This window comes from Notolepis coatsorum, assembly GCF_963971535.1.
Source record: "Notolepis coatsorum genome assembly, chromosome: 11".
NCBI lineage: Eukaryota > Metazoa > Chordata > Actinopteri > Aulopiformes > Paralepididae > Notolepis > Notolepis coatsorum.
This window is the reverse complement of record NC_140175.1, coordinates 112,214,174-112,229,173: the sequence shown is the minus strand read 5'-3', so window position 1 is coordinate 112,229,173 and position 15,000 is coordinate 112,214,174. Positions and strand designations below refer to the sequence as shown.

The window sequence follows — 15,000 nt, the reverse complement described above, 5'->3', positions numbered from 1 at the left end:
CTGTAGCATGAGACTGTAGCATGAGACCACTGTAGCATGAGACTGTAGCATGAGACTGTAGCATGAGGCTGTAGCATGAGACCACTGTAGCATGAGACTGTAGCATGAGACTGTAGCATGAGACTGTAGCATGAGACTGTAGCATGAGACTGTAGCATGAGACCACTGTAGCATGAGACTGTAGCATGAGACTGTAGCATGAGACTGTAGCATGAGACTGTAGCATGAGACTGTAGCATGAGACTGTAGCATGAGACCACTGTAGCATGAGACTGTAGCATGAGACTGTAGCATGAGACTGTAGCATGAGACTGTAGCATGAGACTGTAGCATGAGACTGTAGCATGAGACTGTAGCATGAGACTGTAGCATGAGACCACTGTAGCATGAGACCACTGTAGCATGAGACTGTAGCATGAGACTGTAGCATGAGACCACTGTAGCATGAGACTGTAGCATGAGACCACTGTAGCATGAGACTGTAGCATGAGACTGTAGCATGAGACTGTAGCATGAGACTGTAGCATGAGACTGTAGCATGAGACCACTGTAGCATGAGACTGTAGCATGAGACCACTGTAGCATGAGACCACTGTAGCATGAGACCACTGTAGCATGAGACTGTAGCATGAGACTGTAGCATGAGACTGTAGCATGAGACCACTGTAGCATGAGACTGTAGCATGAGACTGTAGCATGAGACTGTAGCATGAGACTGTAGCATGAGACTGTAGCATGAGACTGTAGCATGAGACTGTAGCATGAGACTGTAGCATGAGACTGTAGCATGAGACCACTGTAGCATGAGACTGTAGCATGAGACTGTAGCATGAGACTGTAGCATGAGACCACTGTAGCATGAGACTGTAGCATGAGACCACTGTAGCATGAGACCACTGTAGCGTGAGACTGTAGCATGAGACCACTGTAGCATGAGACCACTGTAGCATGAGACTGTAGCATGAGACTGTAGCATGAGACTGTAGCATGAGACTGTAGCATGAGACCACTGTAGCATGAGACTGTAGCATGAGACTGTAGCATGAGACCACTGTAGCGTGAGACTGTAGCATGAGACCACTGTAGCATGAGACCACTGTAGCATGAGACTGTAGCATGAGACTGTAGCATGAGACTGTAGCATGAGGCTGTAGCATGAGACCACTGTAGCATGAGACCACTGTAGCATGAGACTGTAGCATGAGACTGTAGCATGAGACCACTGTAGCATGAGACTGTAGCATGAGACTGTAGCATGATACTGTAGCATGAGACTGTAGCATGAGACCACTGTAGCATGAGACCACTGTAGCATGAGACTGTAGCATGAGACTGTAGCATGAGACTGTAGCATGAGGCTGTAGCATGAGACTGTAGCATGAGACTGTAGCATGAGACCACTGTAGCATGAGACTGTAGCATGAGACTGTAGCATGATACTGTAGCATGAGACTGTAGCATGAGACCACTGTAGCATGAGACCACTGTAGCATGAGACTGTAGCATGAGACTGTAGCATGAGACTGTAGCATGAGACTGTAGCATGAGACCACTGTAGCATGAGACCACTGTAGCATGAGACTGTAGCATGAGACTGTAGCATGAGACCACTGTAGCATGAGACTGTAGCATGAGACCACTGTAGCATGAGACCACTGTAGCATGAGACTGTAGCATGAGACTGTAGCATGAGACTGTAGCATGAGACCACTGTAGCATGAGACTGTAGCATGAGACCACTGTAGCATGAGACTGTAGCATGAGACTGTAGCATGAGACTGTAGCATGAGACTGTAGCATGAGACTGTAGCATGAGACTGTAGCATGAGACTGTAGCATGAGACCACTGTAGCATGAGACTGTAGCATGAGACTGTAGCATGAGACTGTAGCATGAGACTGTAGCATGAGACCACTGTAGCATGAGACTGTAGCATGAGACTGTAGCATGAGACTGTAGCATGAGACCACTGTAGCATGAGACTGTAGCATGAGACCACTGTAGCACAAGACTAGATAATAATAACTAATAACTGAACTTTGAAGAAGTCTTTATTCGTCATGCAGTGACACACACATGCAATAATTTTTTGGGTCGCCGATGAGATTGAGTCTCTGCGCTTGACCCATCCCGTCGTCCTTCCCCCCAAGGGCAGCCGGGAGCAGATAGGGGCTGCGGCGTGGGGCCGCGCCCAGGGACCAATCCAAGTGCTCCTGTCCGCCTTCGTCAGGGACGTGATAGCATTAGGGATCTGTTGTGCATGTTTTTCCATTGGGTTTATCTTATCGGGAGGGGGGAGGGGACCCTTGTGAGCACGGGGAGAACATGCAAACTCCACAGAGAAAGGCCCGGGAGATACTCCACCTGGGTAACTGGCAACGTGGAAACCTGGTCCCCAAGCGGGAATCGAACCCTGGACCTTCTAGTTGTAAGGCGACAGTGCCGCTACACCACCGTGCGGCCTAGATAGTGGTCCAGGAGATCAGATAGTAGTCCAGGAGACCAAATAGTGGTCTATAATGGTCCAAGAGACCAGAAAGCGGTCCAGGAGAAGAGATAGTGGTCCATAGTGATCCAGGAGAAGAGATAGTGGTCCATAGTGATCCAGGAGAAGAGATAGTGGTCCATAGTGATCCAGGAGAAGAGATAGTGGTCCATAGTGATCCAGGAGAAGAGATAGTGGTCCATAGTGGTCCAGCAGACCAGATAGTGGTCCAGGATACCAGGTATAGTGGTCCAGGAGACTGGGTAGTGGTCCAGGAGACTGGGTAGTGGTCCAGGAGACTGGGTAGTGGTTGGTCCAGGAGACTGGGTAGTGGTCCAGGAGACTGGGTAGTGGTCCAGGAGACTGGGTAGTGGTCCAGGAGACTGGGTAGTGGTCCAGGAGACTGGGTAGTGGTTGGTCCAGGAGACTGGGTAGTGGTCCAGGAGACTGGGTAGTGGTCCAGGAGACTGGGTAGTGGTCCAGGAGACTGGGTAGTGGTCCAGGAGACTGGGTAGTGGTCCAGGAGACTGGGTAGTGGCCGAGAAGATGTGATCTAGGTGAAGGACTCACCGCGTGGGGAACGAGGGGTCGTAGGTGTAGCGGAGCAGCTCGTGGGGGTAGCCGATGCACACCAGCCTGTCTCTGATCAGCTCGAACCCTAGAGACTCATAGTCTGGAGACTTATACACTACGCACGCACACACACACACACACACACACACACACACACACACACACACACACACACACACACACACACACACACACACACACACACACACACACACACACACACACACACACACACACACACACACACACACACACACACACACACACACACACACACACACACACACACACACACACACACACACACACATTAATCGTGATTAATTACAAATTTTGTATCTGTTCAAAATGTAACTTAAAGTAGAATTTTCCACAAAATATATCATCGTCATATTGGTTGTGATCCTTCCTGTGTAGACCTTTTCTGACGTAAACATTCTAAATAGGCCCCTTTGTATTTCCTGTTGCAATGTATGTTAACCCTTTCACTACCACACTACAGAAGGTTAATACAGTTACTGACAGGAAATTAACAGGGCCCAACACTGTTCCCATGGCGACCGGAACAGCAACAGAATACTGTACTTCTGAAAAGATCTCCATCGCTAGTAGAACAGCTTTTGCCCCCGTGTATTTCCTGTCAGCGACTGTGTAGATGGTTTCACTGGAAATATGTTGCATTAACCCTTTCACTACCACACTACAGAAGGTTAACCTTTCACTACCACACTACAGATAACCGTCTGTAGTGTGGTTGTGAAAGGGTTAACACTTTGTCATGTGGCAGTGAGAGGGTTAACCTGCTGTAGTGTCACAGTGAAAGGGTTAACCCTTTGGTAGAGTGGTAGTGAAAGGGTTAACAAATGTTGCAACATCCATTTACAATGTTTATGTTGTGAAGTTGAAACCGTATATTAACCAACATTGCAACAGGAAATACAAAGGGGCCTATTTAGAATGTTCATGTGGATTTATATTGATTACCAAGCCACTTTCTTGGCATGGATGGATGGATTTAAAGTTTTGTGTCACAGGCAGCCCCAAGGAAATGCTACAAGAAGGTTACCAGGTAAGACTAGATGTACTCCGATGGTAACTTATTTCCAGGGGTGTAAAGTACTTGAGTAATTGTACTTCGTTACAATACTTAAGTACTGTTTTGGGGGATTTGTACTTTACTCAAGTATTATTAGGTTTGTATACTCGTACTTTTACTCAATTACATTTCAGAGAAAAAAAAACATACTTTTTACTCCTTACATTTAAAATGTAGACCTACAAAGTACAAAGTACAAATCTTGCAGGTCCAACCATTTTAATTAGTATATTTGTTTCTCTGGCCGAACTAACGTTAACGTTATTAATCCTGCGGCCACAGTTTATTTAAAAACAGCCAATCAAATCAATGGAAAATTAACCCGCCCATACCCATGCTGATTGGTCCTTGTGCAAGACTAGAAAGCGGGGATCTTTGATTAAACACCTGCTATCAGAAGAATAGACAGTCAGAGTGACAAGCTACAGAAGACGGCCACAAACGATAGTACGAGTGATGAAGAGGACGAAACGGAACATTTCATTGCCCTGGAATAAAAAAAAGTTTACTTTTACTTTTTAGTAGTACATTTAAAAGTAGAAACTTTTGTGTTTTTAGCCAGATACTCAGACTTTTACTTGAGTACGATTTGGAGATGGTACCCATACTTTCACGTATAATTTCTGGGTACTTTTTACACCCCTTCTTATTTCACATCAACAGTAACTGCAAATAACTTTGATCTCGTCGACAGACCCATGTGGCAGGGCCTTGTAGCTGAACTTCATTCAAAATACCTTTTTCTTTATCCATTGCTGTCTGCCATCAACATCTGACTTAACGTTACTAGCTGATTCCTAAACTACGGGTCAGGCGAAGGCCCATCATAACAGAACTATGCGTTATGCGTCAAAGAAATGTGTGCTGTTAAAACAAATTTGTGTTAACTTGTTATTAATTATTAACTTGTTACTAATTAATATGTATATATTATTCTTTTATTATATATAATATTACATCATCATATTATATATATATATATATATATATATATATATATATATATATATATATATATATATATATATATATATATATATATATATATATATATATATATATATATATATATATATATATAATTATATATATTATATATATTACATAATTATATTATATTAATATGTATATTGTACTTACTTGCCAGAGTGTAATCCATATCGAAGCCATAACATTTGATATTTTCCAGCGTCACACTCCGGTTGACAAACACCCTGAGATGTAAGACACAAGATCTTAATATTCACATAATATTCTGGGTTCGCGTGTTCGAATCCAGCTCTCCACATTGTTTTCAGTTTAGCTGGTCGTCCGCAGTAATACACATTGGCCATATTACGGGGATGGAAAACTGAAGGGTGGGGATCGAACGTTGTGAACAAGCGACTCCTACAAGTGTCGGGGGCAGCGTGAGCCTCCCACGCGTTACTCCTCGACACTGAGAGATCGAGCTGCGCAGGTGAAAAGATGCGACTGCTGTTACCTCAAGTACCGGAGGGGACTTGTGCTATGTATGACTTAGTCCACATTGCAGCCGGCTTGTGGGAGGCAAGAAACAGCGTTCGTGACAGGGGAGGGTTGAATTGGATGATACGAAATTGGGATGGGAGAAAATATAGAAAAATGGGAGAAAAAGTGGATCAAAAAAATATTCACATAATATTAATTAATATTATGTATGCCATTCTCAACATTTGTGTATACATTTTTTATCAATAGATTACATGTGGCTAAAGAGACGGCTGGTAGTTTAATAATTTATTCAAACTCCAACCTAACAGCAGTGGCCACCATCCTTGCTACATTTAGTACCACATACTCACATAATAAAAATCATAATATTTGGCAGTGTTTGTAGAATATCAATAAAATATACTGAATTGTGAGTGAGGCCTGAATTATGATAAGCTAGTTTGATCTTGCCTCCCAGCAGAGGGTCAAACCAGCACACTGTTCACTCCTTTTCTAAACACTATTATGTTCACTCCTTTTCTAAACACTAAATATGTTCACTCCTTTTCTAAACACTAAATATGTTCACTCCTTTTCTAAACACTAAATATGTTCACTCCTTTTCTAAACACTAAATATGTTCACTACTTTTCTAAACACTAAATATGTTCACTCCTTTTCTAAACACTAAATATGTTCACTCCTTTTCTAAACACTAAATATGTTGGTTCCTTTTCTAAACACTAAATGTGTCGGGTCCATTTCTAAACGGCTAGATCCACAAAGAATGGATTGCACGGTACTAGTTGCATCCTACTTACAATTCATTATGAATTGAAAATGGGGGACCCTGGTGTAAACAAGATGAAAGTCTTTCTCTGGTCTGCATCCCCTTAACAATTGTGTATATTGAGCTGTACTGTATTGTACCCATTCTGCAATCTGTTAATAAAATGTTCAATCAATCAAATGGGTACAATACAGTAAGGCTCAATACACACAATTGTTAAGGGGATGCAGACCAGAGAAAGACTTTCGTCTTGTTTACACCAGGGTCCCCCATTTTCAATTTATAATGAATTGTAAGTAGGGTGCAACCGTGCAATCCATTCTTTGTGGATCTAGCGAATGTGTTGGGTCCTTTTCTAAACACTAAATGTGTTCATGTAGAAGTTGTAGTAGCAGCAACAGTAGTAGCAGTAGTAGTAGTATAGTGGTGGTAGTAGCAGCAGTAGCAGTAGTAGTAGCAGGCTAGCAGTAGTAGTAGTAGTAGTAGTAGTAGTAGTAGTAGTAGTAGTAATAGTGGTGGTAGTAGCAGCAGTAGCAGTAGTAGTAGCAGGCTAGCAGCAGTAGTAGTAGTAGTAGGAGTAGTAGTAGTATGTGGAATGTGGAAGGCCCTACCCACAGCCATAAAAAGATTTGAATCCCTACCCACCTTCTAGTCCCTTTCGTGACTCGGCCAACAAGGTTTGGCCGAGTGAATCCACAGTCCCTTGCTCCTCAATAGGAAACCACCCTGTTTTAACGCTGAAGAACTGGTCCGACACGAAACGTTCGTTATACAAGTATCGCAGAGAAATTTCAAAGGTACTCACAGTTGCACGAGGGTCTTGGACAGAGAATCGCAATGGTTTGAAAGCTCGGCGTTGCTAATAAACATTTTAAATAATTTTTATAAACATGTAAACATCACTGAGGCGGCGTTGCATCAAAATGGCTTCTTCTGCATTTGTGACATGCCTGGTGCGTGGTGCGCCCAGCCAAGGGACTGTGGATTCGGCCAAACCTTGTTGGCGTGCATCACAGTCACGAAAGGGGCTACCCACCTTCAAAACCACTCTCAAAGAGCACCTACGGGAGGCTGCAATTCAAAACTGGCCTCCGTAAATGTCCAAACCCCCCTTCCCACCCGCCCACCCCCTCCTAATGGACAGTCTCCTCCCCCTCGTATGTATATATTATCTGTTAGGATCTCTGGTTAACAGTACTGTATATTTGCATATCTTGTATGTCACAAATGTAACAGTACTGTATAACTGCATACATGTATGTCATAAATGTCAAGATATATATCTGTATGTTGCGTATGTCATTATGAATTGAAAATGGGGGACCCTGGTGTAAACAAGACGGAAGTCTTTCTCTGGTCTGCATCCCCTTAACAATTGTGTGTATTGAGCTGTACTGTATTGTACCCTTTCTGCAATCTGTTAAATACAATTTTCAATCAATCAATCAATCAAGTAGTAGTAGCAGGCTAGCAGCAGTAGCAACAGCAGTAGTAGTGGTAGTAGTACAGCAACAATAGTAGTATTAGTAGTAATAGTAGGAATAGTAGTAGCAGTAGTAGTAACAGTAGTAGTAGCAGTAGTAGTAGCAGTTACAGCAGCAGTAGTAGTAGCAGTAGTAGCAGCAGCAGCAGCAGCAGCAGTAGTAGTAGTAGTAGTAGTAGTAGTAGTAGTAGTAGTAGTAGTAGTAGTAGTAGTAGTAGTGAATGAATGAATGAAAACTTTATTTAACAGATTGCAGAATGGGTACAATACAGTACGGCTCAATACACACTATTGTTAAGGGGATGCAGACCTGAGAAAGACGTTTGTCTTGTTTACATCAGGGTCCCCCATTTTCAATTCATATCGACATTTATGACATACACAACATACATGACATTTATGGCATAGGGACATACAGGTATTTAGTACTGATACATTTGTGACATAAACGGTATTCAAATATACAGTACTGTTACCCATAGATCCTGACAGAGTATATACATATGATGGGGAGGGGACTGTACATTAGGAGGGGGTGGGTGGGTGGGAGAGAAATATACATACGGTGGGGTGGAGACTGTACATTTGGAGGGGGTGGGTGGGTGGGAGAGAAATATACATACGGCGGGGAGGAGACTGTCTAGGTGGTGGGGGGTTTGGGCATTTACGGTGGCCAGTTTCGAATTGCAGCCTCCCGTAGGTGCTCTTTAAGAGCGGTTTTGAATGTGGGTAGGGATTCACATTCCTTTACAGCTTTGGGTAGGGCGTTCCACATTGATGTGGCATAATTGCGAAACGTGTTTAGTCCCTTGTTTGAGCCGAATCTGTGTTTAACATGATTTGTTGAGCTTCCTCTGGTGTAGTGGTTGTGGTATTCAGTTCACTGACCTTTGGGAAGTATTTTGACATGTACATGGGTACCTTGGTCGCGTAGTGTATCTTGTAGACCAGGCCCATTGCAAGTTGCTGTACTCTGTCGTCTACTCTAAGCCATCCTAGGTTGTCAAAGTGGGCAGGGGTGAGGTGGGTTCTAGGAGTCAGGTCAAGCAGTAGTCTGACTAGCTTGTTTTGAAATGTTTGTAATTTGTTTTTTAGTGCCTTTGAGGTGCTTTGGTACCATGAGGTGCAAGCATAGTCGTAGTACCCTTGAATGAGTGCTCCTGCCAGAGTCTTCAGGGTATTCTTGTTTACCAGAGAGGAGATCCGGTACAAGAATCGAGTTCGTTGGTTGACTTTTTTTATTACATTGGATGCCATTTTGTCACAGGAAAGATTAGCCTCTAGGATGGAACCCAGGTAGGTAATTTCATCTTTCCTTGTGACAATATTGTCACCCACTGTAACCGAGAATTGATTGATTGATTGAAAACTTTATTAACAGATTGCAGAATGGGTACAATACAGTACAGCTCAATACACACAATTGTTAAGGGGATGCAGACCAGAGAAAGACTTTCGTCTTGTTTACATCAGGGTCCCCCATTTTCAATTCATCAGGACATATATGACATACGTCGGTCGGTCTTGCTGAGTTTGTTATTTGAACCGAAGAGAATGGACTCTGTTTTGCCCATGTGTAATGATAGTTTGTTGTCGGCGAGCCATATGCAGATTTTGCCTAGTTCCGAGCTGAGGGCTTTTTCAACCTGTAACTTGTTCTTGTCAGAGACCAGCAGGGCTGAGTCGTCCGCAAACAGGAACAAGTTGCAGTCACAAGCTGACGACATGTAATTTGCATAAATTAGGAAAAGTAGCGGTCCTAGTATGCTTCCTTGTGGAACACCACAGCTCACTGTGAGGGGGGGGGATAGGGTACCGTTTACCTCCACCATCTGTTCCCTCCCCTCCAGGTAGGATTGTATCCAGCTCACTGATAAACTATCAAAACCAATTGCTTTTAGCTTGTCAATCAGAATGGTGTGATTGACAGTGTCGAAGGCCTTTTGTAGGTCCAGCATGACCATGCCGCAGTATTTGCCCACGTCCACCTCTTGTTTGATGTGGTCGTTCAAGTAGAGAAGGCATGTGTCAGTGGAGTGGGATGTTCTGAAGCCAGATTGGAATTCGTAGATTCGATTTTTTTCCGCAAGGTACTTTTCGATCTGTTCGTATACTATTTTTTCCATGACTTTCGAGATGGATGTAAGGATAGAAACAGGGCGGTAGTTGCCCGGGTCTAATATGCTGCCCTTTTTTGTCACAAGAAGTCACAAGAAGTACTACTACAAGTTGTAGTAGTAGCAGTAGTAGTAGTAGTAGTAGTAGTAGTAGTAGTAGTAGTAGTAGTAGTAGTAGTAGCAGTAGTAGTAGTAGTAGTAGTAGCAGCAGTAGTATTAGTAGTAACAGTAGTAGTAGCAGCAGTAGTAGTAGTAGTAGCAGTATAGTAGCGGAAGTAGTAGTAGTAGTAGTAGTAGTAACAGTCGTAGTAGCAGCAGTAGCAGTAGTATTAGTAGTAACAGTAGTAGTAGCAGCAGTAGCAGTAGTAGTAGCAGTAGCAGTAGTAGTAGTAGTAGTAGTAGTAGTAGTAGTAGTAGTAGCAGCAGTAGTAGTAGTAGTAACAGTAGTGGTAGTAGTAGCAGCAGTAGTAGTAGTAGTAGTGGTAGTAGCAGTAGTAGTAGTAGTAGTAGTAGTAGTAGTAGTAGTAGTAGTAGTAGTAGTAGTAGTAGTAGCAGTAGTGGTAGTAGCAGCAGTAGTAGTAGTAGTGGTAGTAGCAGTAGTAGTAGTAGTAGTAGTAGTAGTAGTAGTAGTAGTAGTAGTAGTAGTAGTAACAGTAGTGCTAGTAGCAGTAGTAGTAGTAGTAGTAGTAGTAGTAGTAGCAGTAGTAGTAGTAGTAGTAGTAGTAGTAGTAGTAGTAGTAGTAGTAGTAGTAGTAGTAGTAGTAGTAGTAGTATAGGCTAGTACATGTTGACATTAGCAGCAGCATTCTGTTTCCATTATGTGATATTCCCTTAATCCAAAACATACTACCCGTGTAGAATCTGCTACCCTGTGCGCGCACACGCACGCACGCACACACGCTCACTTCTGGTAACAGTCTCTCTTGGCCGTGCGGCCGTCGGACGCGGTGGTCGGCGGTGTCTCCAGGTTGAGTCGGTCCTTCAGGGTCCGGCCGGTCTCCTCCATGATCGCGGCGGTGAGGCTCTCTGTGCTCAGGCTGCCCATGATGTCTCCAGACACACACTGCTGTCGTCAACAACACAAACAAACAGACGTCCCCTCCCCGGGTCTTCTTGGGTGCGGGCTGCTGCCGGGAGAACCTCGTCGACGTGTTTGTCTCACGCACCGTGCACGCCCCCTCCTCACATCAGATTGTGGTGTTATCAGAGGCGCGCACATGGAGAGGGGCTCCGTGCGTAACTGGCTGTTGACTCCTCCAGCTGACTGGACAACATCCACCGGAGCCGGGAGGAGGACGCCCTCCTGGCTGTTGTGAAATCACAAGGGTCGTTGTAATTTGTTAGGTTTAGGAGCGGCTCTCTCTCTACACTGTAACTATAAGCTGCTGAAGCCCAGCGTGTGTGTGTTATGATGCCAGAACTCATTATTACAGGAAAAGAACAGATTTCTAAAATCAGTCTGACAAGTTGTTGTTGTAAAGCTCCAGGGCAGCAGGCAGCCCTTTGATTGATTGAAAACTTTAATTAACAGATTGCAGAATGGGTACAGTACAGTACAGCTCAATACACACAATTGTTAAGGGGCTGCAGACCAGAGAAAGACTTCCGTCTTGTTTACATCAGGGTCCCCCATTTTCAATTCATAATGACATACAGATATCCTACAGTACTGTTACATTTGTGACATACAAGATATGCAAATACAGTACTGTTAAACAGAGATCTTAGCAGATAACATATACATACGAGGGGGAGGGAAATGTACATTAGGAGGGGGTGGTTGTATTGTAGTAAAAGTATCACAGTAGGCTATAGTAGTATTATCTGGTATAAATACTGTATTTAATACATTAGAAAATACTGAATAGTAAATTGTCAGGCTATTCTCTCTCTCTCTCTCTCTCTTGGTATAGCGGTCTGTGGTTCAACTCCCATTCGGGGCATCGAAGTTTGAGGTGACGTTGTCACAACCGTTACATATATACAAAAAAAAATTACTTGTTTATTATTATTATCGGAGGATTATAATACAAAATAATAAACATGTTTATTATTATTATCTGGGGATTATACAAAAAAACGAAAGTGTTTATTATTATTATTATTATTATTATTATTATTATTATTATTATTATTATTATTATTATTATTATTATTATCTGGGGGTTATAAATACAAAACAATTAAATACAGTATTTTATTTTCATCTGTGGGGTTGGGAAGGGTAGGCCTACTTCTTAAATGCCCCCCATTACAGATTAACTGAAATGTCCAATCAGTAGTTTAATTCATTTTATTAGACCACCGGTTAACAGGGGTCTGAACCATACAGTGGGTTAACAGGGGTCTGAACCATACAGTGGGTTAACAGGGGTCTGAACCATACAGTGGGTTAACAGGGGTCTGAACCATACAGTGGGTTAACAGGGGTCTGAACCATACAGTGGGTTAACAGGGGTCTGAACCATACAGTGGGTTAACAGGGGTCTGAACCATACAGTGGGTTAACAGGGGTCTGAACCATACAGTGGGTTAACAGGGGTCTGAACCATACAGTGGGTTAACGGGTCTGAACCATACAGTGGGTTAACAGGGGTCTGAACCATACAGTGGGTTAACAGGGGTCTGAACCATACAGTGGGTTAACAGGGGTCTGAACCATACAGTGGGTTAACAGGGGTCTGAACCATACAGTGGGTTAACAGGGGTCTGAACCATACAGTGGGTTAACAGGGGTCTGAACCATACAGTGGGTTAACAGGGGTCTGAACCATACAGTGGGTTAACAGGGGTCTGAACCATACAGTGGGTTAACAGGGGTCTGAACCATACAGTGGGTTAACAGGGGTCTGAACCATACAGTGGGTTAACAGGGGTCTGAACCATACAGTGGGTTAACAGGGGTCTGAACCATACAGTGGGTTAACAGGGGTCTGAACCATACAGTGGGTTAACAGGGGTCTGAACCATACAGTGGGTTAACAGGGGTCTGAACCATACAGTGGGTTAACAGGGGTCTGAACCATACAGTGGGTTAACAGGGGTCTGAACCATACGGCTTAGAACTGTTGAAACAGTAAATCAGAACTATTTTATTGCACTGTAAAATATATATATTTTTTTATCTATTCTATTCTACAATTTTATTGCACTGCTGTGTATTTTATCTTGCTCCTTTTATTATTGTCTATTTAAAACTGAATCAAACCATAAACAAGGTGGCCTGTTGGGATGTTAGATCCTAATGTGAAAAACTGTGATTTTATATGTCTGCACTTTATGTGCTCATTTTATGCCCTATGTCTTTTTTCTGTTGTGAAGCACTTTGAGCTGCAGTTTCTGTATACTATACAAATAAAGTTAATTATTATTATTATTACAGTCGGTTAACAGGGGTCTGAACCATACCACACTACAGAAGGTTAATCCTTTCACTGCCACACAGCAATGTGTTAACCCTTTCACTACCACATTACAGACGGTAACCTTCTGTAGTGTGGTAGTGAAAGGGTTAACCTTCTGTAGTGTGGTAGTGAAAGGGTTAACCTTCTGTAGTGTGGTAGTGAAAGGGTTAACCTTATGTAGTGTGGTAGTGAAAGGTTAACCTTCTGTAGTGTGATAGTGAAAGGTTAACCTTCTGTAGTGTGGTAGTGAAAGGTTAACCTTCTGTAGTGTGGTAGTGAAAGGTTAACCTTCTGTAGTGTGGTAGTGAAAGGGTTAACCTTCTGTAGTGTGGTAGTGAAAGGTTAACCTTCTGTAGTGTGGCAGTGAAAGGTTAACCTTCTGTAGTGTGGTAGTGAAAGGGTTAACCTTCTGTAGTGTGATAGTGAAAGGTTAACCTTCTGTAGTGTGATAGTGAAAGGTTAACCTTCTGTAGTGTGATAGTGAAAGGTTAACCTTCTGTAGTGTGGTAGTGAAAGGGTTAACCTTCTGTAGTGTGGTAGTGAAAGTTTAACCTTCTGTAGTGTGGTAGTGAAAGGTTAACCTTCTGTAGTGTGGTAGTGAAAGGTTAACCTTCTGTAGTGTGGTAGTGAAAGGTTAACCTTCTGTAGTGTGGTAGTGAAAGGTTAACCTTCTGTAGTGTGATAGTGAAAGGTTAACCTTCTGTAGTGTGGTAGTGAAAGGGTTAACCTTCTGTAGTGTGGTAGTGAAAGGTTAACCTTCTGTAGTGTGGTAGTGAAAGGTTAACCTTCTGTAGTGTGGTAGTGAAAGGTTAACCTTCTGTAGTGTGGTAGTGAAAGGTTAACCTTCTGTAGTGTGGTAGTGAAAGGTTAACCTTCTGTAGTGTGGTAGTGAAAGGGTTAACCTTCTGTAGTGTGGTAGTGAAAGGGTTAACCTTCTGTAGTGTGGTAGTGAAAGGTTAACCTTCTGTAGTGTGGTAGTGAAAGGGTTAACCTTCTGTAGTGTGGTAGTGAAAGGTTAACCTTCTGTAGTGTGGTAGTGAAAGGTTAACCTTCTGTAGTGTGGTAGTGAAAGGTTAACCTTCTCTAGTGTGGTAGTGAAAGGTTAACCTTCTGTAGTGTGGTAGTGAAAGGGTTAACCTTCTGTAGTGTGGTAGTGAAAGGTTAACCTTCTGTAGTGTGGTAGTGAAAGGGTTAACCTTCTGTAGTGTGGTAGTGAAAGGTTAACCTTCTGTAGTGTGGTAGTGAAAGGTTAACCTTCTGTAGTGTGGTAGTGAAAGGTTAACCTTCTGTAGTGTGGTAGTGAAAGGTTAACCTTCTCTAGTGTGGTAGTGAAAGGTTAACCTTCTGTAGTGTGGTAGTGAAACACAGGTTAACAACATAAAAGGGAGACAGAAGAGGGAAGACAACAGAGGTCAAGAGTCACATGACTCGGTAGTTACAAATTTGACGACTCCAGGCTCGACTAGACAAAATCAAGACTGGCAAACAACTCCACATTGACTTTAACACCAATGACTCATGACATGATCAAGTTGGGTTAGCAGAGAAGGAAATTGTGTGTCAGTGCAGAATCATCTAAATTCAATATATTACTAACTGT

The 15,000-nt window shown here is 42.9% G+C and overlaps 1 protein-coding gene across 1 annotated transcript in view; it reads right to left on the bottom strand.

Annotated features, from left to right (window-relative positions):
• The window catches only part of LOC311237246 (cytosolic purine 5'-nucleotidase-like), a 68,878-nt gene extending 57,745 nt beyond the window's left edge, over positions 1–11,133 (bottom strand). Inside the window, exons 1-3 of the mRNA XM_084325053.1 lie at positions 10,902–11,133; positions 5,295–5,368; positions 3,056–3,173 (exon numbers count right to left, since the gene is read on the bottom strand). Of these exons, the coding sequence (XP_084181179.1) occupies positions 3,056–3,173; positions 5,295–5,368; positions 10,902–11,041 (332 nt within the window). The 5' untranslated portion in view covers positions 11,042–11,133. The remainder of the gene's footprint in view (positions 1–3,055; positions 3,174–5,294; positions 5,369–10,901) is intronic.
• Between the last annotated feature and the right edge of the window lie 3,867 nt (positions 11,134–15,000).